Source organism: Salmo salar, chromosome 07 (assembly GCF_965601325.2).
Source record: "Salmo salar chromosome 07, fSalSal1, whole genome shotgun sequence".
Classification (NCBI taxonomy): Eukaryota; Metazoa; Chordata; class Actinopteri; order Salmoniformes; family Salmonidae; genus Salmo; species Salmo salar.
The window spans coordinates 61,416,866-61,442,501 of record NC_138297.1 but is presented as its reverse complement, the minus strand read 5'-3'; the positions used below and the strand labels follow the sequence as shown (position 1 = coordinate 61,442,501).

At 47.4% G+C, this 25,636-nt stretch overlaps 1 protein-coding gene across 15 annotated transcripts in view; it reads right to left on the bottom strand.

The window, feature by feature from the left end:
- The window catches only part of LOC106609740 (neuron navigator 3), a 238,463-nt gene extending 213,151 nt beyond the window's left edge, over positions 1 to 25,312 (bottom strand). For 9 of the 15 annotated variants that reach the window (XM_082977810.1, XM_082977811.1, XM_082977816.1 and 6 more), the window contains exon 1: positions 24,790 to 25,311. In XM_082977810.1, coding sequence (XP_082833936.1) covers positions 24,790 to 25,050 — 261 coding nt within the window. In that variant the 5' untranslated portion in view covers positions 25,051 to 25,311. Of the gene's footprint in view, positions 1 to 24,789 lie in introns of all 15 variants that reach the window. The other 6 variants (XM_082977818.1, XM_082977819.1, XM_082977821.1 and 3 more) reach the window with 2 other exon arrangements.
- Between the last annotated feature and the right edge of the window lie 324 nt (positions 25,313 to 25,636).

The window sequence follows — 25,636 nt, the reverse complement described above, 5'->3', positions numbered from 1 at the left end:
CTGATTGGTCACAGAGAGGCCAACAATTAGAGCCACCCAGCCCAGTCACAGTGGGTCACTTAGCCACAAGCCAGGTCTGTTAACACTGAGCATGAGGACATGAACCCTGCACTTCATCAGATCCACGCTGCATCTGCTCCTGCCTGTCTGGGCTGGACCCATTGTCTCACTTGAAACGACTCTATCCCAGGGCCGCTCGCAGGCATAACGTCTCTGTTAAACAAAACTTGCCTGCATCTGCCTCGCCCATTCAAACGCAGTCCATGTGCGGTGCTGTGTATGTGTGTGTGTCTGTGTGAGTCTGTGTGTGTGTGTGTGCGCGCACACACCGTTTAGGCTCTTTGCCTTGGTGAGAGTCAGTACTCAGGGTGCAATAGGGTCAACACTGAAGCTTGCAAGGTACGTTCTGCTACCAGATACCATCTGCAGGGTTTATAGGCCAAGATACAGGGAGGAGGAGGTCCCAGCAGTTGACCTGACTATCAACACATGTCATGCTCTACTCTTCTATATGACCTGTTAGTATTCAGGACCAGGGCGCCACCGTTGAGTTTTACGGCCCTCCAAGTAATTTCGAAAGTCACAAAATGTTACGTTCGTTCTCAATTCGCTCCAAGAACACACTAGTCTGAAACATCAACATTGCCAATGTCTTTGTGTGAAAGTTATGAAATCCAAGGCAGGACAGTAGACTAGACACAGCCTGGGAGGACATTAAAAACGTAACACCGTTCTAGTTCCAGATCCAGGCCTCCATACAACAGACCTGCTGGAGCTATATCTATATCTATATCCATATCTTTGACCAGATCTAAGATACTCAACATGGTCAGATTTGCTCTGGAATCCTGAAGAGTCTTACTGGAAGATGCAAAGGATAGAGGGGTGAGAGAGAGAGAGAGAGAGAGAGAGAGAGAGAGAGAGAGAGAGAGAGAGAGAGAGAGAGATTCATTCACTCCTCTCGCTGGGCTTTATACTGGGTCTTCAAAGTATGTAGAATATGTTTTGATGAAGAGCCAAGGAGCCGCGAAAAAAGCCCAAGTTCCATCTGTTACACTGGGAACTGTCGCTCTGTGTTTTAACTCTGGGGGCAATGTGACCATTTTCAACGTGAAGCAGATACTGATACAAATTAAAGCATGTGTTTATTGATTAAGAGCCACTGCTGGAGCACAGTCCTTAAATCTTCAATGAGGACAGACAGGCGAGACGCTGAAAGCACTTTGGTTAACCAGGGCGCACATCAACGGGTTCCAACCTGATGTGAGCGGGGCATAACGCCACATCAGTGAACGTCAACAAATATCTGTTCAAGTATTGAAACATATTTTTTAATTCTACCCCTCTCGCCTCAGTACCATATTACTGTTTGAGATACCACCAGAGGCTCGTGTTGAAACAACCGCAGATGTAATCCCAGCATTAGGCATCCAGATAGCTTCACCCAACCTGCGTAATATTCTGTACCACACTATGTGAATCACAGGCCCATAAGCCTCGTGTCACTTTCCAACGCAAACATACTTTTGCCCAGTTTGCATACCACTCAAGCCCAGTTGCATTAGGGCAAAGTCTCCTGCACAGAGGACAGACAAGCATTTCTGCTAAGTAAGTGAACTGCTGTGTCAGATCTCATCTGACTCTGTTGGACAATTACAGTGGAAAATTACCCACAATCCCCCACACTTTTGTCTCTTGATAAGATTACATCACATATGGATCTTTGTTACCACTGTCACGTTCTGACCAGTAAAGGGGTTATTTGTTATTGTAGTTTGGTCAGGATGTGGCAGGGGGTGTTTGTTTTATGTGGTTCGGGGTTTGTTGGGCTATGTACTATGTAAGAGGGGTGTTTGTTTAGAGTGTTTCGGGGTTTGTTGGGCTATGTTCTTGTTAGTTTATTTCTATGTTAGTTCTAGTCTTTCTATGTCTATGTTTAGTTAATGGGGTTGACCTTCAATTGGAAGCAGCTGCTCCTCGTTGCTTCTAATTGAAGGTCTTATTTAAGAGGGGTGTTTTTTTTCTACGGGATTTGTGGGTAGTTGTCTCCTGTTTTGTGTCTGTGCACCTGACAGGACTGTTTAGTGGCGTTTGTTGTTTTGTATACATGTTTCTTTTGTTTTTCCTTCTTTTAATAATAAAGAGGATGAGTATACACGTTCCCGCTGCACCTTGGTCTAATCCTTACGACGTCCGTTACAACTGCAGCTTTGTGACTGACTGCCCGACTGCCCATCTGAGAGAACCAAAGGAAGACTGAATCACTCAATCTGTGTGTTGGCCCGAAGTGTGCAAACTTTCTCAGTGGTAAAAAGCAGATCTATCTGCTCTTTCTTGCATCTTTCTGTCGTCCTCTAGTCATGTTTTCTTTGCCTCCTCCAGTCGAGTCATTAGATTAGATTGACTCATAAAGGACGGAGGGAACATTTCCTTTAAAGTCTTTGATCCTGCACCAGAGCCTGGACAGTGAGCTAAACCTGGAGCTTCCAAGCAGCAGACAGACAGGTGAAGTTCTGTTGCTACGTTAAGTTGAACAGGAGATTAGAACAATAGTACACTACCTGCTGCATTAAACAGCAGACAGAACCACCCAGCTAATTGAGCAGGCTTTCTTCTTGTTAAAGACTTTAATCACGTTAGGACATCTCTGTTCCTCAATGTTGTTCCTTCCTTCAGGAGCAGATGAAAGACTGGGTGCCTGCGATGCGTGGCCTGCAATCGAGCCAAATGCTGAAATGTCAAACTTTTGGCAAGCATGGATCACCTTTAATCATCTCATAGCCTGTTTTTTTTCCCTCCAGCTAGTCTTTTCTGGTCTTTCCTGGTGCACTCTGTGGGCAGAAGGCTTGTTGGCCTTTGGGACCCACACGTCTGTCCGATAGGCCTAACGGCTGTCTCTTCAACGGCGAGTCAGCGGATTCAGTCACGCTTAGCTACCTGTGGAGTTTATACAGAGAAGCTGAGCCGCTCTAACCTCAGACCAACAACATTCCCAAGTTGTATAGTGTAACCTCTAGCTATTGTAAAAAAACAGGCAGTTTCACCGTTGATCGTAAAGCCAGTTAGCAAGACAGTGTTGGGCATGCCACTAAGAAAAAAACACTGGAGGGAAACAGGAACCATCCCAAAATGGGGTGAAGTGGGTATGTATAAAAGAGTAAACAACTCTGCTATTAAAATGTAACAGCCTGGCTTTTGGAGCCAAGTGCTACTTTAGAGTAAAAACCTGAGGATAATATGCTCAGACACCCACACATTAACACACCCACACACACATTAACACACACACACGCACACACCCACACATTAACACACCCACACACACATTAACACACACACACGCACACACCCACACATTAACACACCCACACACACATTAACACACACACACGCACACACCCACACATTAACACACCCACACCCACACACACGCACACATTAACACACCCACACATTAACACACCCACACACACATTAACACACACACACGCACACACCCACACATTAACACACCCACACACACATTAACACACACACACGCACACACCCACACATTAACACACCCACACACACATTAACACACACACACGCACACACCCACACATTAACACACCCACACCCACACACACGCACACATTAACACACCCACACATTAACACACCCACACACACATTAACACACACACACGCACACACCCACACATTAACACACCCACACACACATTAACACACACACACGCACACACCCACACATTAACACACCCACACACACATTAACACACACAGACGCACACACCCACACATTAACACACCCACACATTAACACACCCACACCCACACACACGCACACATTAACACACGCACACATTAACACACCCACACATTAACACACGCACACATTAACACACGCACACACCCACACATTAACACACCCACACATTAACACACCCACACACCCACACATTAACACACACACACATTAACACACGCACACACCCACACATTAACACTCACACATTAACACACCCACACATTAACACACCCACACATTAACACACGTACACAACCACACACCCACATATTAACACACTCACACCCACACATTAACACACTCACACATTAACACACCCACACACCCACACATTAACACACCCACACATTAACACACCCACACACACATTAACACACTCACACATTAATACACCCACACACCCACACATTAACACTCACACACCCACACACCCACACATTAACACACTCACACATTAACACACCCACACATTAACACACATACACAACCACACACCCACACATTAACACACTCACACATTAACACACCCACACACCCACACATTAACACACCCACTCACACACACATTAACACACCCACACATTAACACACCCACACACGTACACAACCACACATTAACACACCCACACACTCACACACACATTAACACACTCACACATTAATACACCCACACACCCACACACACAAACACACTCGCACATTAATACACCCACACATTGACACACCCACACATTAACGCAACCACACATTAACACACCCACACATTAACACACGTACACACCCACGCATTAACACATCCACACATTAACACACCCACACATTAACACACCCACACACAAGCTCAGATCACAACCATACACACACAATGAGAGAGAGCTAAAGTGTATAACACTGCCCTCCCATTCCATCTGAGGTTTTTATAAGGTACCTTGTAGCAAGAGGCATAAACCTGTTTTTCCTGCTCCGCTTACATAGGAACACCTGTGAGAATTGCGCACTGAAGTTCCACTCTCTCCCACCTATCTGTTCTTCTCATCAGCCACACTACCGTAAACCATCAAACTGGCTTCATCTCCCTCACCTGGAATAAGAAACCTAAGGCAGTAGAAGTAAAGGGCCAAGTGTGACATTTTGATCAAGAAGCTTTGGAACACATTCAGTAGGTCTCCACATTGTCCAGACTAATATCTGGATAAGCAGTCACAATCATTTGATAGTGCGTCTCTCTCTAACTTTTTCCCAACACTCCAAACCCCTGTTCAGGTCATAGAGAAGCCGACGGAGCAGAGGGGATTTGGACAGCCAAAGTTGGAAGCATGTGATTTTCCTCTTCTTACCATACCACTGCTGGGATGGCCAGATGTTTGTGATCAACAGAGGGCTCGTTAGTCCGTGGGAGAGGACACTTTTTTTACCCAGAGGCCCTCTCTCTGGTAGGAGGTGTGGGATTGGCTGGCGGGGGGAAGAGCCGGACACCCTGCTCTTTCAGCACATCTGCAGAGCAGCAAGCTGGTAGAGTGAACCCAAACATCCTGTTTTACAGCACAGTCAGCAAACACACTGATCCTTTGGCCCGGTCGGCACGGCTTTCAGCGGCGCCTTACGAGGTGCGTGGAGCGTGGACCGTGACTCAGGCCGGACCTTCAGAGTGTTGCGTTTCCCCTCTCGATTGATACAAATAGCTCGGTGTAAATAAAATGACAGTTTCTCCTAAACAGTGTTTTGGAGAGAGTGTCAAGCTCATGGAGTGAGCGGGAGATTCAACAGCTTACATGTTGTGTACTGTGACTGATACCATACGCCTACGTTGATAATTGATTCTAGTGCACAGTAATATGGGGAATGTTTCAACAGAATGAATCCCGTGTAAATCCATCTGAAACGGATATTTCAGATTAGATTTCAATAAAATTGTCTGACCATGTCGCTGCATCGGAGACAGGCTGGCTGACAAGCCTTCCATCTTTCCCACGCACCACCGTCTCCCGGCAGCAGCTTCCCGTCTCTCCAGCGGTTGAAGCTATTGTGCAACACATATATACTTCCCCCCCCAAACCTCAGCGCCAGAGGATCTTTTCACCCTAAACGCCGTAACTCAAGCCTCCTCCCAAAGACTAATGGCCCCTGTCAAGCGCACGGAAATGAATATCAGCGAGCGCCTATCTGCCGACAAGGAAGAGGGGCGATGTTTAACAGCCCACTCCCAGGCTGTCCTCCATTATAGCTCTGCTTCTGTGCACTTCCCACTGGATAGGAGTTAGTGGACAAGCCCAGATCAAAGGGGCGAGATGGGGGAACAGACCCTCCCACCACCCCAATGATTGCGTTCGTACACACTAAACAATGTGGTTCTATTTAAAACGTCTTGACTCCAGATTACTGAAAATATTAAGTTGCTTAAACACGCTGAAGGCCGTGCTGCACCAGTACAACAACTCTCCCCCCCTCCATCACCCTCTTCTCTCCTCCCTCAGCTGTTCCCTCAGAGGATGAAGGAGGAGCCAGATGCGGGCCTACTAGTCTTTAAAAGCTGAATTAGGTGCCTGACTCTGCTTCCAATACAGCGACCGTTAAACCTCCCGTCCACATCTTCTTTGAATGAAGAGCAGAGGTACGCGCCAGGCGCCGTTAGCGCTGCACAGTGCCCACTGCCAAATTCATACAGATTTACCTCAACCCACTTCTCTTTTTCTACTGCGGGGAAAAGGTGGGAAGCATCTTTTGAAAGCCAACTGTCTCCTTTGTTCGTCTATACAGGCGGAAAACCTTGATAAATCACTTTAAGGTGTCTCTTTCACGTCAGACGCACAGCTCCGCTGAACACAAAAGCCTCTGTCTCTTGCTATCCGAATCTGAACAGATAAATACAGTGAAGAATACACAAGTGATATTAGGTGGGAGAGAGAGGAATGTTCGGTACCAGACATAAAGCACACCATAGACTTTGGTCCGACAGCCGTTGGCGAGCGCCCCCTCTCACATTAAGGCTGTGGTTGGACACAATGAGTCTCTTGTCCCTCTGTCATAATACAAGTAATGACACTCCCCTTCCAAGATGGCTGCCACTCCTTCCAGCTCATTCACAGATTATGAAAGAATATTTGTTTGCCCATTTTTCTTAGCGTCAAGGACCATCACACATCGCCCCCAGGGGTTAATGGCTGCCCTGAACCGAGTGTGAACCTATCATGGGTGTAGATACATAAACCAAAGAAAAAGACAAAGATTCGCTGTGTTTCAAAACATCCTACTTATTTACCATGTGGGCAAGGCAATTACACTATTAAGGAGATTACACTGACAAATATGAGTCTATAGAGCCATTTCTATTCATCAACAGTGAATAGAGAGGAACTTGTTCCTTCATCCGGGAGCACAAAGCAGTGCACAGAGGTCGTTTCTCATGAGCGTGGGCCCAGCAAAGGCCGCCCCTTGGCCGGTCGACAAACTTCAACAGTAACAGTACTGGGAAGAAATTAAACTCAGACTCTCAAACGGTCTCACAAGACGCATCAAGGATTGGGCTGTAAAAACATAGGAGCTTTCACAACACAAGTTGGCCAGTAAATAAACTAAGTGCAATTCGTGTCAGGAGACTACCCTGTGAGAACAACTAGCCAGAGCATAAATACCAGAGCTTTGTTAGAGAGGCAGAATGAGGGGAAAAGGAAGGAGAGAAGGAGAGGAGAAGAGGGAGAAAGAGGAGGGGGAGAGGGATGGGGAGAAGGGGAGAGAGAGGAGGGGGAGAGGGATGGGGAGAAGGGGAGAGAGAGAAGGAGGAGGAGGAGGAGGAGAAGGAGAGAGAGAAGGAGAGGGAAAGAAGGAGAGCCAGAAGGAGGGAGAGCGGGGAGAGGGAGGAGAGGAGGGAGAATGAGGGGGAGAATGAGGAGGAGGAGAAGGAGAGAGAGAAGGAGGGGAAAAGAAAGACAGGAGGAGAAGGAGGGGGAGAATTCAGTTCCAGTCTCCAGGGGCAACGCTGAGGGGCAGTAGTTCATGTTAACAGTCATTAATGGCAAAGTTAACACACTTTATGGGCAAACTTAACACTCTTTAACGGCAACGCTATTAAGGCCCGGTGTGGAGACGGATATGAGTTGTACAAAAGAAAAGTATATTTGCACTGTGGTAGAGAGCACCTTTATATTATGACACTGTGGTAGAGAGCACCTTTATATTAGGACACTGTGGTAGAGAGCACCTTATCTTAGGACAGCGGGGTAGAGAGCACCTTTATATTATGACACTGTGGTAGAGAGCACCTTATATTAGGACACTGTGGTAGAGAGCACCTTATATTAGGACACTTGGTAGAGAGCATCTTATATTATGACACTGTGGTAGAGAGCACCTTATGTTAGGACACTGTGGTAGAGCACCTTATTTAGGACAGCGGAGTAGAGAGCACCTTTATATTAGGACACTGTGGTAGAGAGCACCTTATATTAGGACACTGTGGTAGAGAGCACCTTATATTAGGACAGCGGAGTAGAGAGCACCTTTATATTAGGACACTGTGGTAGAGAGCACCTTTATATTATGACACTGTGGTAGAGAGCACCTTATATTAGGACACTGTGGTAGAGAGCACCTTATATTAGGACAGCGGAGTAGAGAGCACCTTTATATTAGGACACTGTGGTAGAGAGCACCTTACATTAGGACACTGTGGTAGAGAGCACCTTACATTAGGACACTGTGGTAGAGAGCACCTTACATTAGGACACTGTGGTAGAGAGCATCTTATATTAGGACAGCGGAGTAGAGAGCACCTTTATATTATGACACTGTGGTAGAGAGCACCTTATATTAGGACACTGTGGTAGAGAGCACCTTATATTAGGACAGCGGAGTAGAGAGCACCTTTATATTAGGACACTGTGGTAGAGAGCACCTTACATTAGGACACTGTGGTAGAGAGCACCTTACATTAGGACACAGTGGTAGAGAGCATCTTATATTAGGACACTGTGGTAGAGAGCACCTTTTTTAAGACACTGTGGTAGAGAGCACCTTATATTAGGACACTGTGGTAGAGAGCACCTTTATATTATGACACTGTGGGTAGAGAGCACCTCATATTAGGACACTGTGGTAGAGAGCACCCTTATATTAGGACAGCGGGGTAGAGAGCACCTTTATATTATGACACTGTGGTAGAGAGCACCTTTATATTAGGACACTGTGGTAGAGAGCACCTTTATATTAGGACACTGTGGTAGAGAGCACCTTTATATTAGGACACTGTGGTAGAGAGCACCTTATATTAGGACACTGTGGTAGAGAGCACCTTATATTAGGACACTGTGGTAGAGAGCACCTTATATTATGACACTGTGGTAGAGAGCACCTTTATATTATGACACTGTGGTAGAGAGCACCTTATATTAGGACACTGTGGTAGAGAGCACCTTATATTAGGACACTGTGGTAGAGAGCACCTTATATTAGGACACTGTGGTAGAGAGCACCTTATATTAGGACACTGTGGCAGAGAGCACCTTATATTAGGACACTGTGGTAGAGAGCACCTTATATTAGGACACTGTGGTAGAGAGCACCTTATATTAGGACACTGTGGCAGAGAGCACCTTTATATTATGACACTGTGGTAGAGAGCACCTTATATTAGGACACTGTGGTAGAGAGCACCTTATATTAGGACACTGTGGTAGAGAGCACCTTACATTAGGACACTGTGGTAGAGAGCACCTTACATTAGGACACTATAGTAGAGAGCACCTTATATTAGGACACTGTGCGTGCAGAGGACCAGACACAGGCAGTGTAAAGCTGTGTATAGTAGGGAAGAGAAACACCCAGGACAGACGTGACCAGACCAAATCAGAAATTTCACTTTCCAGAAGGAATTCACAATGTTCACCATATTCTCTGTACTGCCACTGGGTCAGAGCCATTTGCCCTCGTACTGTGAGAAACCCAAGAACTGATTGGTTACAGCTTCGCCCGCTTTCACAGTCACCGCTGCCCTTTCTCCCACTCACCTGTGAACTCGGTAGGCTGGACGGACGCGCACATGCGCACGCACACACACACACACACACACGGCCAGGCAGTCCCAAAAAAGCAGGCTCCCCTCTCAGCACAACATCCACTTCCACACTCCATTTACCATGACCAAAAGGGAAAGTACAGATCAAGCGCTGCCACAATGCACTTTACACGCTGTCAGGGAGCGAAAAGCCCAGTTGGACGAGATGTCCAGCCCGTGGGGGATGTCACAACCAATTCTCTGGGGTATGCTCCAACCCTCAGTATTTTAGCAAATGAGATAATTGTGTACTAAAAACAAATACTTTACAAGGAACTGCCGGGAGTAAACACTGCATATATAATATGGTAATGATATCATGTTATATTTGATAGTGTTTTACATAAGCCGCACGGACATGTTTTAAAAAGGAGCCAACTGACATGAGTGTCTTGTTTTGCCCGCTTTGTACAAAATAATAAAATGCAGTACTACAGGATATTTCTTAACGTAGCTCTTTATTAGCTAGCTACAACTGGCATGTTCACTTATCTCCAACCATGATCAACTGACCATGACCTAACCATCTGGGTGGTTTTAACCAATCATAGCACAGTATGATACGGCGGTAAAATGCATCCAATTATAATTCAGTATGTTTACACATATGAATATTACATCCCCTTCTTTTAGAATAAAAGAAAAATGTTTTACATATTCTAAGCGTTTCTTTTGAATACATGCCCTGCAGTTTGAACTCAATGTAAGTAACCATTTATATTGCATACTACACCAACTGAATCAACATAGACTCTGAGACAATGATCCAACATACTGTTACTTTTCAAACAAGGGATTCTCAGCAAATCAGCTTCACTGTAGAAATGACATCTTAACATTTCAAACAAATACAATACCAAAGCATGTCAAGTGAACTTTCAATAACAAGTTTACAGTCTGGAACTCTTTTACGGCAGCGATCCGCCTACACCCTTTGACATTTCACAGGTCTAGGACAGCTCTGGGCTTGACCTCTCTTCCTGACCTTGTGCGATATGATGCTGAGCATGCTTCTGTGTCAGTCAACAGTTCTTGTGGTGTTGCAGGTAAGTGTGGTGTATATTGTGCTGTATGTGTGTTTAGTCCATCACGTTCTCTTTCAGGGGAACAGTTCATCTCATCAGTGTGTTGTTCTTTTGTGTTCAGTAAGTGACGACGATTGCGGCGGTACACTGCTCCTTCTGCGGTGCGGACGTGATATGAACGTTCAGTGTCAGCTGGCTGGATGACGACTGTTGGCTTCCAGAGGCCATGCTCCTGGATTCTAACTGACTCTCCGTCGATCAGTGGTGGCAGTGGTCTAGCTGACCTGTCGTAGTATCGCTTTTGTTGTTGTTGTCTCTGTGCACGTTTTTCATGCATTTCCTTGTAGCTGACGACCTCAGGTCGCAGCTGCTGGTTGGTGCTGGGAAGGATTGAGTGAAGTCTGCAGCTCATCAACAGCTGGGCTGGTGATTTGAAGTTGTCAACTGGAGTGTTGCGGTATTCAAGGAGACTGAGGTAGGGGTCTCTCTCGTCTGCTTTTCCTTTGTCCATGAGTGATTTAGCAATCTGCACAGATTCTTCAGCAAGGCCATTACTTTGAGGGTAATGTGGGCTTGCGGTGATATGTTTAAACTCCCATGCTTTTGTGAAGGATTCAAACTCATTTGAGTTGTAACTGGGCCCATTGTCAGATATTAAAGTCTCTACAATGCCATGCCTGGCAAAGGCTGCTTTCAGCTTGTGTATCACAGCTGCATATGTGGCGCTGTGAAACTTGTCGAGTTCGAAGTATCTGCTGTAGTAGTCCACTGTTACGATGTAGTCCTCGTTGTTCCAGGCGAACAGATCAGTTGCCACGACCTGCCAGGGTCGGTCTGGGATACAGTGAGGTAACATTGGCTCTTTGGTGTTTGAGGGGCTTTGTTCAAGACAGATGGCGCATTTACCAACAATGTCCTCTATTTGTTTGCACATTCCGGGCCAAAACAAAATGTTCCGTGCTCTCTGTTTGCACTTTTCCATGCCCATGTGTCCAGCATGGATCTTTGTCAAAATCTCTTCTCTGAGACTGGTAGGAATGATGATTTTCTCTCATTTGAAAATGATTCCGTTGATCTGTGATAGTTCATCACGATGGTTCCAGAATTCTGAGACACTCTGAGGGCATTTTCTCCTCTCCTCAGGCCATCCATCCTGTATGACTTTCCTCAGCTGTGTGAGTTGAGTCCTTTTCTGTTGGGTGCGAACTTGACCATGCCAAGCACTGTTTCCAGCTCTGCACGGTTCTTTGGTGGCTCCATTTCTTTTATGGCTGAGATCTTCTGTGGATCTGGCTTGATTCCATTCGCAGTGAGAAGATATCCGAATTAGCTGACCTCTTTAGCGCCGACTGTGCTCTTCTCGGGGTTGAGCCGGACTCCTCTCTCGCAAGACCTTTGCAGCATCGCGTGGAGGTTTCGGTCGTGCTCCTCTTTGGTTCGACCATAGACAAGGATGTCGTCCACAATTGCCACAACTCTGTCGAGATCTTTCGCTGAAACTCGTTTTGGGCTGAGATAATCCCAAAAGGCAGGCGACGGAACCTGTAGCGTCCAAACGGTGTGTTGAATGTTGTGAGCTTACTTGACTCTTCTGTGAGCTTGATAGCCCAGTAGCCTGATCTAGCGTCCATGACACTGAAGTAGTGTGCTCCCGCTAGCTTGTGTGTGTGATGCCATCTAGCGTCGGTAAAGGATAATGGGGGCGTTTGATAGCCTTGTTCAAGTCTTTTGGGTCGAGGCATACTCAGAGCTTGCCTGTGCGTGGTTTCTCCACCACCACTAACACGTTTACCCAGTCAGTCGGTTCTGTAACCTTGGTGACTATGTCAGATTGCTCCATGCTCTCCAACTCTTTCTTCAGATGGGCACAGACAGCAAGGGGAATCTTTCACGGTGGGTAGACCACAGGGGTTGCGTCTGGGTCTAGGTGAATGGTACATTCTCCTGGGAATAATCCTATTCCTGTAAAAGCATCAGCAAACTCCTCCAGTACATTTTCTGTCTCTACTGGTGCTGTCACTGATAAAACTAGCTTGATGAGGTCCATGTCTAAACATGCTTTAAGACCTAGCACAGCAGGTGCTCTAGTGTCAACAACGTAAAAGTCCAACTTCATGTCACTTTCTTTGTATTTGCATTTGAAAGTGCATGTGCCTTTTACTGGGAGCTGTTCACCACCATAACCAGTCAGTCTGCGTGTGGTGGGCTGTAGCTCGCACTCAGATGTCAAGCTGCGGTACTTATTCAGAGGAATCATGTTTACTTGTGCACCAGTGTCTAGTTTGAACTATAGCTCTGTGGCTTGTGTTCCTATCTCCATGTCAGCAAAGGCTTGCTCTGTCTCTGATATGACTTTTCTGTGTCACTGACTCAATAAACAGTTCATCATCGTTTGACTCTTTGATTGACATTTCATCTTCACTCACTGCGTGTACTGTTTTTCAACGGTAAGCTCTGCACACTTTTGCAAAGTGATTCAATTTTCCACATTTAGTACACTGTTTGCCTTTAGCTGGGCAATTTCCTTGTTCGCCATGCACTTTGTATCCACAATATCGACATGTTTTGGGGCGCTTTGAGTCTGTGTCGCTCTCTTTTGGAGTTGTCTCTCTCCGTTCTAAAACACGCTCTCTGTGTACCGGAGGTGTGCTTTGATGTCTGCCTGACCGCGTGCACTGCTTGTTCACGTGATGCGCTCGTGCTGCGGCGCGAAATGCTTTTCATCTGAGCCTGTGCTAGCTCGTGACATCTGGCTATGTCGATAGCTTTGTCCAGCGTTAGCTCAGACCCAACATTCAAAAGTTTCTCTCACTCGCGGTGAGTGTATTCCAAATACAATACGGTCCCTGACCATCTCATCCTTGTTTGCATAATCAGTCTTTCACAAGCAGACGCAGCTCAGTCAAAAACTGTCCAAAAGACTCGCTAGCTCCCTGTACTTTCTCATGGAATTTGTACCTAGCAAAAATCGTACTGGTCTTCGGCACAACATATGCTTCAAAACGATCATAGTATGTTTTCAGTACTGTAATGAAACAGGCAGGGAGCAGGTCTCGAACCCTCTACCTTCTAGCCCGAAGTCCGGCGCGCTATTGACTGTGCCACAAAAGCATGCTCAAGCGGCAGAGTCGATTTCCTTGCTTATAAACCCACAGTACCTTTGATTCAGCCTCGGTAAGTGTCCATGTGTTGTAAATATCTCTCCCTTTTTCACCGATCCAGAGGAGCAGGTAGCTGCACTTTTCCTCTTCTCCTCTTCCCTTCAGAGGACCCGTGAACATTAGCTCCACATGCTGTTTGTACTTACGCCATGCATCGGGTAAGTTTGTAGATTCCCAGTCCATTCGAGGTGAAGGAACTCCAGAAAAATCCATCTTTTAAGACCTTTTACTCTGACACCATGTCTTGTTTTGCCCGCTTTGTACAAAATAATAAAATGCAGTACTACAGGATATTTCTTAACGTAGCTCTTTATTAGCTAGCTACAACTGGCATGTTCACTTATCTCCAACCATGATCAACTGACCATGACCTAACCATCTGGGGGGTCTTAACCAATCATAGCACAGTATGATACGGCGGTAAAATGCATCCAATTATAATTCAGTATGTTTACACATGAATATTACAATGAGTACATTGAAATAAAGGGACAATAATGACCATGGATGCTTGTAGGGGTCGTGGTGACTCCAACATACAATACTAACTCCTCTAACAGCATGTGTGGCATTACTCACTAGAATACATAAACACAGGCCAAAGGCAAAGAGACAGCGACCCATATCCAGGACATAGAGAACGGGCTTTCCTCTCATGAAATCCATTAAAACAGCTAAGGCTTGTCTCTGTGTGTCTCAAATGGTACCCTATTCCCCATGTAGTGCACTAGATTTAACCAGGGCTCTGGCCAAAAGTAGTGCACTATATAGGGACTAGGGTGCCATTTGAGACGCACCCTTAGTATGGTGTAATAGTCCAGTGCACTTTGCTCTAGTCAAGTCCTCTCTGACCACCATTTACCTTCTATATGCTACCAGGTCCATTACCCAGGCGCCCGAGGGGCAGGAAATCCCAGAATTGTGTTTGCTGGTTAGGGAGTGTTAATGTGTGTAAGGCCTGAATCACAGGGTAACGCAGATCTCTCCTGACTCACGCCACCCTCCACTCCCCTCTCCCCTCTCCTCTACTCCTCCACCCTCTACCCTCTCTTCCTCTACCCTCTCTTCCTCTCCTCCTCTACCCTCTCCTTTTCCTCTCTTCTACCCTCCCCTCTCTTCCTGTACCCTCCCCTCTCTTCCTCTATCCACCTCTACCCTCCCCTCTCCACCTCTACCCTCCCCTCTCCTCATCTACCCTCCCCTCTCCTCATCTACCCTCCCCTCATCTACCCTCCCCTCTTCCTCTACCCCCTCTCCTCCTCTACCCTCCTCTACCCTCCCCTCTCCTCCTCTACCCTCCTCTACCCTCCCCTCTCCTCCTCTACTCTCCTCTCTCCTCTCCTTTCCTTCCCTCTCCTCCTCTACCCTCCCCCCTCCTCCTCTACCATCCTCTATCCTCCTCTACCTTCCCCTCTCCTCCTCCTCTACCCTCCCCTCTCCTCCTCCTCTACCCTTCCTTCTCCTCCTCTACCCTCCCCTCTTCCTCTACCCTCCTCTACCGTCCCCTCCTCCTCTACCCTCCCCTCTTCCTCTCCTCCTCCTCCTCTACCCTTTCCTCCTCTCCTCCTCTACCCTCTCCTCCTCTACCCTCTCCTCCTCTACCCTCTCCTCCTCTACCCTCCCCTCTCCTCCTCTACTCTCCTCTCTCCTCCTCTACCCTCTCCTTTCCTTCCCTCTCCTCCTCTACCCTCCCCCCTCCTCCTCTACCATCCTCTATCCTCCCCTCTCCTCCTCTACCTTCCCCTCTCCTCCTCTACCCTCCCCTCTCCTCCTCCTCTACCCTTCCTTCTCCTCCTCTACCCTCCCCTCTTCCTCTACCCTCCCCTCTTCCTCTACCCTCCTCCTCTACCCTCTCCTCCTCCTTCTCCTCCTCTACCCTTTCCTCCTCTACCCTTTCCTCCTCTCCTCCTCTACCCTCTCCTCCTCTACCCTCTCCTCCTCTACCCCTCTCCCTCCCTCCCTCCTCTTCTCCCTCCTTCTCTACCCTCTCCTCTCCTCCTCTATCCTCCCCTCCTCTCCTCCTCTCCTCTCCCCTCTCCTCTTCTCCCTGCTCCACATTAGCGGTGTGCGGGCTGTCGGCTAGCTGTCCTAGGCCCTGCTGATTGCTAATGAGGCCGGTGTTGTGGTTTCACAGATGTTCCTCCCCGGTGCAAAGCCCAGACAGAGGCCGGGACAGGGGGGAGTGAAGGGGGTATGGGGTGACCTCTGTGTGTGGTAGAGATAATCAGTGGTGGTCTCAGTGCCAGGTGTGTGGACTGAACCCCCTCATGTCTGTCTCATCAAAACATCTTCCGAGAGACGGAGGGAGAGAGGGGGACATGGGGAGAGAGAAAGGAGAAGGCTGAGAGGGTAGAGAGAGAGCAGGGTAAAGAGACGTAAATGAAGGGAGTACAGAGAGATTCCAGGAGGGAGAGAAAGGGGAGGAAAGAGTGGTAGTGACTAATGAGAGGAATGCCCAGAATGAGTCCTTATCCCAAATGGCATCCTATTCCCTATATAGTGGACTACTTCTGACCAGGGACCATAAGCCGCCCATAGGACTCTGGGTAAAAGTAGTGCACTATATATGGAATAGAGATGCCTTTTGGGACGCAGAAAGAGCAAGAGGATGGAGTGGAAAATGGAGGGGATTTGAAAAGAAGGGATTGAGAGAGAGAGATAATAAAGGACACAGGAGGGAGCCTGAAGCAAGGGTGATGAACTGAAAGATGGTGGAAAACAGCTAACGAGACAAACGGAGAGAGTTCGAGGGAAAGGTGAAAGACAAGATGCACTTGACCTACGTGTGTCAAATCAAATCAAATTATATTTGTCACATGCGCCGAATACAACAGGTGTAGACCTTACAGTGAAATGCTTACTTACAAGCCCTTAACCAACAATGTGTGTGTCTGTTCTTGTGTCTGTTCATGCATAAGTGTGTGTTTGTGTGTGTGTTTGTGTTTGTGTGTGTGTGTGTGTGTGTGTGTGTGTGTGTGTTTGTGTTTGTGTTTGTGTGTGTGTGTTGTACCCTGAGTATGGCTTTGGCCCCTGTTTCTTTTGTTCTTTTATGGCATGAAACAACAAGCCAGTGGCATTGGAGAGCCCCGCCTCTCTAAGATCATTTAACAGCCATACCTTTGAACTAGCAGAAGGCCCAGAGGGACTGTGTGGATCTGTTGTGTGGACCTGCTGCCTGTTGTCTGTGTGTGTGTGTGGTTGTGCGTGTGAGGCCTCTCACGCAGGGGATTGTGAGGCTGTACTGCTACAGCATGGGTGACAGTCCTGCATCCAATCATCTCTAGTACCATGCGAGTACGCCGTGAACATAAGAGGGATGAAGAGATCACAGAAAAAACATTTAAGGAAAAAGGCTATAAGAGGTAACAGGACCACCATAAGAGGTAACAGGACCACCATAAGAGGTAACAGGACCACCATAAGAGGTAACAGGACCACCATAAGAGGTAACAGGACCACCATAAGAGGTAACAGGACCACCATAAGAGGTAACAGGACCACCATAAGAGGTAACAGGACCTCTATAAGAGGTAACAGGACCCCTATAAGAGGTAACAGGACCCCTATGAGGTAACAGGACCACCATAAGAGGTAACAGGACCACCATAAGAGGTAACAGGACCACCATAAGAGGTAACAGGACCACTATAAGAGGTAACAGGACCACCATAAGAGGTAACAGGATCACCATAAGAGGTAACAGGATCACCATAAGAGGTAACAGGACCATTATATGAGGTAACATACCCACTATAAGAGGTACCAGGACCATTATAAGAGGTGACATACTCACAATAAGAGATAACAGGATCCCTATAAGAGGTAACATGACCATTATAATAGGTAGCAGGACCCCTATAAGAGGTAGCAGGACCCCTATAAGAGATAGCAGGAGCCCTATAAGAGGCAACAGGACCATTTTAGGAGGTAACAGGACCATTTTAAGAGGAAACATGACCATTCTAAGCAGTAACAGGACCACTTGAGCCCATTATCTTGTTTGTCACTACTGCAGCCTCGAGGTCCGGGGTCAAATGCAGCCCAATGTGAGGCCAATACTTTTTCAATGGAGAGCATGCTGTATCCATTAAGTATGTTGTTTTTCAATTTACTCTCCAAAATGTATGACAGAGCCCGATATACCTCAAGCCTTGTCTCAAAAGCTAGTCCCTGGAAAAACAGGATGCCTCTGAAATCCTTCACCGTTAAACCGGCGGGCTTTTTTTTAAAGACCTATTATTCTTCCTGTTTCACACAAAGACTGACTCGAGAGCCACAGAAGTTATTTATAACTGGTGCGGCCGTACTGTAAACACCATCCCCTCTGTGTGTTCTCCCTCCAAGCTTTACACAAGGAGCCGGCAGTTGACTCCCCACGGCACGAATACCAATAAAAACAGACAGACAGACAGACAGACAGACAGACAGACAGACAGACAGACAGACAGACAGACAGACAGACAGACAGACAGACAGACAGACAGACAGACAGACAGACAGACAGACAGACAGACAGACAGACAGACAGACAGACAGACAGACAGACAGACAGACAGACAGACAGACAGACAGACAGACAGACAGACAGAGTGAGAGACAGACAGACAGACAGAGTGAGAGACAAAGTGAGAGACAAAGTGAGAGAGACAGAGAGAAAAATACAGACAGAGCGAGAGAGACAGACAGAGAGAAAGAGAGAAACAGGTTGTGGTGGGTCTCTTGCCTGGGTGGGAACGTTGGTGTTTGAATACAGAGAAATGTCCACAGAGGTCCTGTGTAGCTATCCCTGTTATCCCAGTGGACATGTGGTAAACAGGGAAGCAGGGCCCTGTGCTGCATGCCTGGGGTCAACACATCGCCACTTCCCCGGGGTTTCTCCCTCTCTTCCAGATAAGGAGCCCAGGCAGCCAGACCAGACCACCCATGGCTAGGACACAACCCCCGGCTCGGCCTCCCTCCCCACCTCCCTCTGTCTCTGACGGGAAGAGCTGGCAGGGACCCCAAGCTCTGCAGCCCAGACTAGGGCGGCTGACTCGGCAGCATCTGAGCTAGTGGAGAGAGGAGCTGTGTTTACATTCCCCACACTAACTCCAGAGCCAGTGAGACCTAACACGGATCCCTGAGCTCACCACTTTCCTTCTCTCCCTGCTGGCCCCCCCTGCAGGGGCTTATCAGCACCTAGGCGTAGTGAGAGGTGGAGGAGATGCGCCGCTGCACCAAACAAGGCCATGTGCAATCGCACTCTCTGGTTCATCTCTTCTTGCTGACATTTTGGCAGGTCAGATCAGAGACAAACAACAGGATGTGTGGGAGCAGATCCACAGGACGTTTGCGCCAGGCAGGGTGTATCTTGCCAGTTGTCTGTGCTTCCAGCAAACAAAAACTGATACACATATTCAGAAGTGGCAACATCCCCGCGCTAAGGTTACACGGCTATGTATGGTTGCCATAGCAGCCAAGGGAACAGAGCATGGCAACAGAGCCTGTGTTTAATGACCTGATTTGAGGCGTCTTGTATGTTTCTAAGAGACAAACTGGGTGCAGTAGTCATATGGGGAATTGTTCTACAGTAAATCTATTATAATGGTTCTAGTAAGTGCATGTGTAGTGTTTCCATTGGGAAGGAGTGAGAGTAGAGACAGTTGGCCTGTGTCCCATCTAATCTCTGATTGCAGCCTGGCAAAAACTTTACCTTGGTACCTTGAAGCACGAAAGGGCCCATGTTTGAATTCCTTACGACTGCATCCTTCCTTTCTCCCTTCCTTGATGTAATAACGGATTAGACATGCTTAGGCAGGCTAACACCATGTGGATTTCACCTGTCAGTCATTTCTAATCAGGGATGCACTTCAAACGGAGACAGGGATGGAAACCATACCATGGTGGCCAACCAAAAAAGAACCATGATAAATCTCGGCTCAGACACCAGGGCTAGAATCCATACCATGGCGGCCAACCAAAAAAGAACCATGATAAATCTCGGCTCAGACACCAGGGCTAGAATCCATACCATGGTGGCCAACCAAAAAAGAACCATGATAAATCTCGGCTCAGACACCAGGGCTAGAATCCATACCATGGCGGCCAACCAAAAAAGAACCATGATAAATCTCGGCTCAGACATCAGCAGCAGGGCGTCCATTTCGAGTCTCAGCTGGAAAGTCTAACACATCAGCACCCCACGCTTCAATTGATTCCCTTCAGGAGAATATGTATGTCAATTTCCCATTGCTCTTTCCTGCTTGTAACTGGCATGACCTAGGGAGGATGTGACATCCGCGGTATCACGGAATCAGATGCAGTGACATAGGAAAGGTGTGAAATGAGCAGGTGTTGCTGTTATTCATACTAGCAGGACAAACTAGGATCTACGTCTAGCCTGTCAATCATTCTTCATATGCTGTAACCCAAAGAGGGTTTATTTTGTTTGACGTTATGGCATCGGATTGAATAAAATGACAACAACAACAAAAAACTCTTAGTGGGAGGTTGAGAAATCGATGATTGTAAAAGGTGCGAAACATGAATAACACTGCTCACGCTCAAGGGCTGCTCACACTGTGTGTGCGTTCCAAATTGCCCCCTTTTCCCTATATAGTGCACTACTTTTAACCAGAACTCTAATCAAAAGTAGGGCACTATATAAGAAATAGGGTTCCATTTGGGACAAAGCCCCCTTCACCACTGTAGCTGGGTATCTGCCAAGGCTCCGAGCCACAGATCCCATCAGCAGAGCCGTGGCACTTCATTACAACCCCATTCAACCTCCCGTACCTCTTCATTCTACAGTGACTGACAAGGTATGTCAGTGAGTACTACAGTGTGTGTGTGTGTGTGTGTGTGTGTGTGTGTGTGTGTGTGTGTGTGTGCCTGGATCTCATCTCAATCACAGGGAGGAGGATCTCTTGACAGGTCAGCCTTGGATGGATTAACTGAGATCCCAGGGAAGAATGCAGGTGTTACGCAAGACCACCGAAGGAAGGAGGCCTCCTAAGAATATCAAGACATGTACAATCGTATAGATTGAACGCAGACATGTGCAAAAGCAGGCACACACAAATGTACAAATGCACACACACACACACACACAAATGCACGCACACACACACCATTCAGCCCTCAATATTGTTGATGCCCTGCCCTATAGCATGGATATTCTAAACACACTCTACAAACCACAGTTATTTGTCATTTCAAACAGAAGCATTGGATATGTTTAGCTGATAATTAGTTTGAAACAGGTTAACATTAACCACTTGTCATGTGGAATCCCTCCTTTTATTCCCAATCATGATTAATGGTCTCCAACACATTACAGGCTCTAAAGCAGTGTGTGTTTGTGTCATGAGATTTCCTCTCTCAGTTAGGAATAACAGCTGGTAAACACTAAACAAGGAGAGCGGCCAGCCCTGTGCTTAACCAAGGACAAACAAGTCCACACAAGCATGCATTATGCAGCGAGGGTATACACACACACACGCACGCACACACACACTTCTATTTGATCACCCTGAATCCTTCCTTTCAGCCACTCCACACAGAACAAGCTGTATCAGTCACTGTGAGGAGTAATGACAACATGTACCCTATCTCTACTACTGTCAGTCACTGTGAGGAGTAATGACAACATGTACCCTATCTCTACTACTGTCAGTCACTGTGAGGAGTAATGACAACATGTACCCTATCTCTACTACTGTCAGTCACTGTGAGGAGTAATGACAACATGTACCCTATCTCTACTACTGTCAGTCACTGTGAGGAGTAATGACAACATGTACCCTATATCTACTACTGTCAGTCACTGTGAGGAGTAATGACAACATGTACCCTATCTCTACTACTGTCAGTCACTGTGAGGAGTAATGACAACATGTACCCTATCTCTACTACTGTCAGTCACTGTGAGGAGTAATGACAACATGTACCCTATCTCTACTACTGTCAGTCACTGTGAGGAGTAATGACAACATGTACCCTATCTCTACTACTGTCAGTCACTGTGAGGAGTAATGACAACATGTACCCTATCTCTACTACTGTCAGTCACTGTGAGGAGTAATGACAACATGTACCCTATCTCTACTACTGTCAGTCACTGTGAGGAGTAATGACAACATGTACCCTATCTCTACTACTGTCAGTCACTGTGAGGAGTAATGACAACATGTACCCTATCTCTACTACTGTCAGTCACTGTGAGGAGTAATGACAACATGTACCCTATCTCTACTACTGTCAGTCACTGTGAGGAGTAATGACAACATGTACCCTATCTCTACCCTTGTTTATGCTGATGGTCAAAAAATAATAAAATCACCAGGAAAAATGTGTTTAATTTAGGAAATCTGTTCACCAAGTATTCCCACGAATAAAAAGAGACGTGCACGTGTCTCAATGTAATCAAGCTATGAACTTATTGTTATTTTCAAATAAAATCTATTTTTGGGCTTAGTTGTGGTCAATGAGTAGTGTACAAATTAGTAGAATTATGTTCTAGCCCATGACCATCCGCTCCAAAACAAATTGCACTACACTACGGCACATCCCAGCTCTTCCCAGCACCATCCGGCTCTTCCCGCCCCCAGCCCCCTCCCAGCTCTTCCCGCACCCCGGCTCCCGCCCCTCCGCTCCCAGCTCCTCTCGCCCCCAACCCTCCCAGCTCTTCCCAGCACCATCCGGCTCTTCCCAGCCCCTCCCAGCTTTCCCAGCTCCTCTCAGCTCTTCCCAGCTCCTCCCAGCTTTCCCAGCTTTCCCAGCTCCTCTCAGCTCTTCCCAACCCTCCCAGCTCTTCCCAGCACCATCCGGCTCTTCCCAGCTCCTCCCAGCTTTCCCAGCTCCTCTCAGCTCTTCCCAACCCTCCCAGCTCTTCCCAGCTTTCCCAGCTCCTCTCAGCTCTTCCCAGCTCCTCCCACTAGAGAAAAGTGAAATAAGTCAAGTGTGTTGTTGTTCAATCAGGGGTTGTTCAATCAGGGGTTGTTCACTCAGGGGTTGTTCACTCAGGGGTTGTTCAATCAGGGGTTGTTCACTCAGGGGTTGTTCACTCAGGGGTTGTTCACTCAGGGGTTGTTCACTCAGGGGTTGTTCACTCAGGGGTTGTTCACTCAGGGGTTGTTCACTCAGGGGTTGTTCACTCAGGGGTTGTTCACTCAGGGGTTGTTCACTCAGGGGTTGTTCACTCAGGGGTTGTTCACTCAGGGGTTGTTCACTCAGGGGTTGTTCACTCAGGGGTTGTTCACTCAGGGGTTGTTCACTCAGGGGTTGTTCACTCAGGGGTTGCCTTTTGACACCAAAAGGGAGGACGCAGAACCCTTTCAACAGCAGCATAGAAACCGGTGGTTTATGGAGTGCATTTAACAGAGTTGCCGGTTCAGCACCGGGTTAATGAGAAAACACACTTCCCCTTGCTCTGGCCCTGCATGCGCTTTCCAGTCAGTCACGGACACGCTACAAGGATCCAGGAGGCAGCGCTCAGCTGCCCCGCTCTTTGATGTCAGCACATATTTCCAGGAGAAAAGCGGCCCCTGAGTCAGTTAAGAACTTGAGGACAAAAAAGAAGAAAAAAAAAGGCTCCCAGAGTGTTCCCAGAAGCCCCAGCGGTAAACAAGGAGACTTGGCCGGAGCGACCAGGAAAACAGGAAAGTCTGTTGGTATTTTGACAGGTCGAAGATGTAGAGCGAGCATGCACTACCAAAACTATTTGGCGGGGATATTTGAAATCCTTTCGCTTCCTTTCCGAGACGGACCCCGCCTTCTCCACTTGTCATGAGTCCAATTTCCAACATTCTAAAACACTCCCAAAGAACTTGGCACCGGCTGACTTTAGTATGGGAAAGCACTTAAGGCGATCTGTTCATTCGCTAGCCATTTTTACCACGCCTTTTTAATACGTCTGGGCCTGAGAATGGGCTTTAGGAGCGCTCAGAGGGGGGAAACACCAGCTAGCCATCTGAAACGGTACTCCACACAATGGGAAAGCTGAGAGGAGAGGTGGTGTTTGTATTCAGGGCATGTCAGCTTCAGAGGGGCTTCTCAGGTAGCAGTGATTACTATGCATAGCTTTTTCCTCCTATAAAACAGCCAGCACGGTTCATTTCACAGATAGGGATCTTAATAGACTGAGCGTAATACGACAATGCGGCGCACGCACATGAATGTCAGCACACTGGTTCTGTGACACGTTGCCCCACTTAATGACAGATTTGCGAGTCAACTGACAGAGTCTGAGACTGCATCACAGCGCAAAGCAATGGAAGGACACAAAAGAGAAATAAAATGGTGCTGAAATGATTTAGAGGCATTTAAAGTATTTATGTCACATGAGAAAATACCACATCAAAAACAGCTATTTCCTGATTGGGTATCAATAAGGAGGATTGGATATAGTTAAGGAGGTTTGACATCTACTTTTTGAAGTTTGCTAAATGCTGAAAGCAGACCTCCACCCTATAGTATATAGAGAGCATGGCACCTGCTATAGCTTGCCGAACCAAGACCACATTGATTTCTAAATGAGTCATCTCGTCACACAGAAACAGAACAGTCTAAAAAAAAATCCAACAAGCCTGCCTCTGTTAGGTAGCTCACTCAGACTTGGCCAGCCAGCACAGCCACCTGTAGAGAAAATCAATTCCCCCTGCACAGACAGACATGCAGACAGAAATCATTTAGAGAGTAGAGTTTGAAAGGAGAAGGAGCCGCAGAGTGACAGCATGTCCCCCAGTAACAACACACTGTCACTGACCTTGCAGATCTTACTCTCCTCTGTCTCCTTGCTCCGTCCCTGCTGCTTCTGCTGTGTCCTCCTCTCCTGGTACTCTGACTTGAGTGACAGCTGACAGGAGGAGAGCAGGGGGGATTCTGACCCCCTCAGCTCTGGGGTCCTGGCCATGTACCCCCGTGTGGCAGCGGTTCTGCCTGGGTTGGGGATGGGGAGAGCGCTGTGGACCGGCTTGGAGCCCACTGAGGGTTGTCTGAGCTTGGAGGCTACTCCTACAACCGGCATGGTCCGTCACATCCAGAGAGAGAGAGTCCAAAAACGGACAGGAGGAAGAGGTTGAAAAAACAGCGAGGAGTTGTGTCCCTCAGTTTTCCACACAAGAGAGGCCAAACAAGAGCCCTGTGTCTCCTCCTGACGTCTGGCAGAGAAAAAGAGGGGAAGGAGAAGACAAAATGAAGAGAGGGCTGCCTCTCAGAGAGAAGTCTGGAGTGGGAGAGCAGCCACAGTCATTCTGTAGCCTACAGCGTGTGGGACTTACAGAAACTGAGAAGGTTTCTCCGCCACCGGTTCACTCCCCCTTTCTCTTGCTCCCCCTCCTCCTCTCTGTCAGAGCTCAACCACTCCTCCCTCTCCATTTCTGTCAGAACTACAAAACCAAACAGTCCTCAGGGGCGTAAACTCCTCTGGAAGGTAACCGCCACTCCACCAGTGATTATAGACCTGGCTAAGTGCATGTCTCTCTCTTTCTCCCTCTCTCTCTTTCTCTCTGAGCAGCATTCCTCAGCAGCATGTTACTCCCCAGCTCCAACTGTCAAAAGCTCTGTCCGTAGCCGAGCGCTGATCACTAGAAATAGACACCTCTCACTGGCTG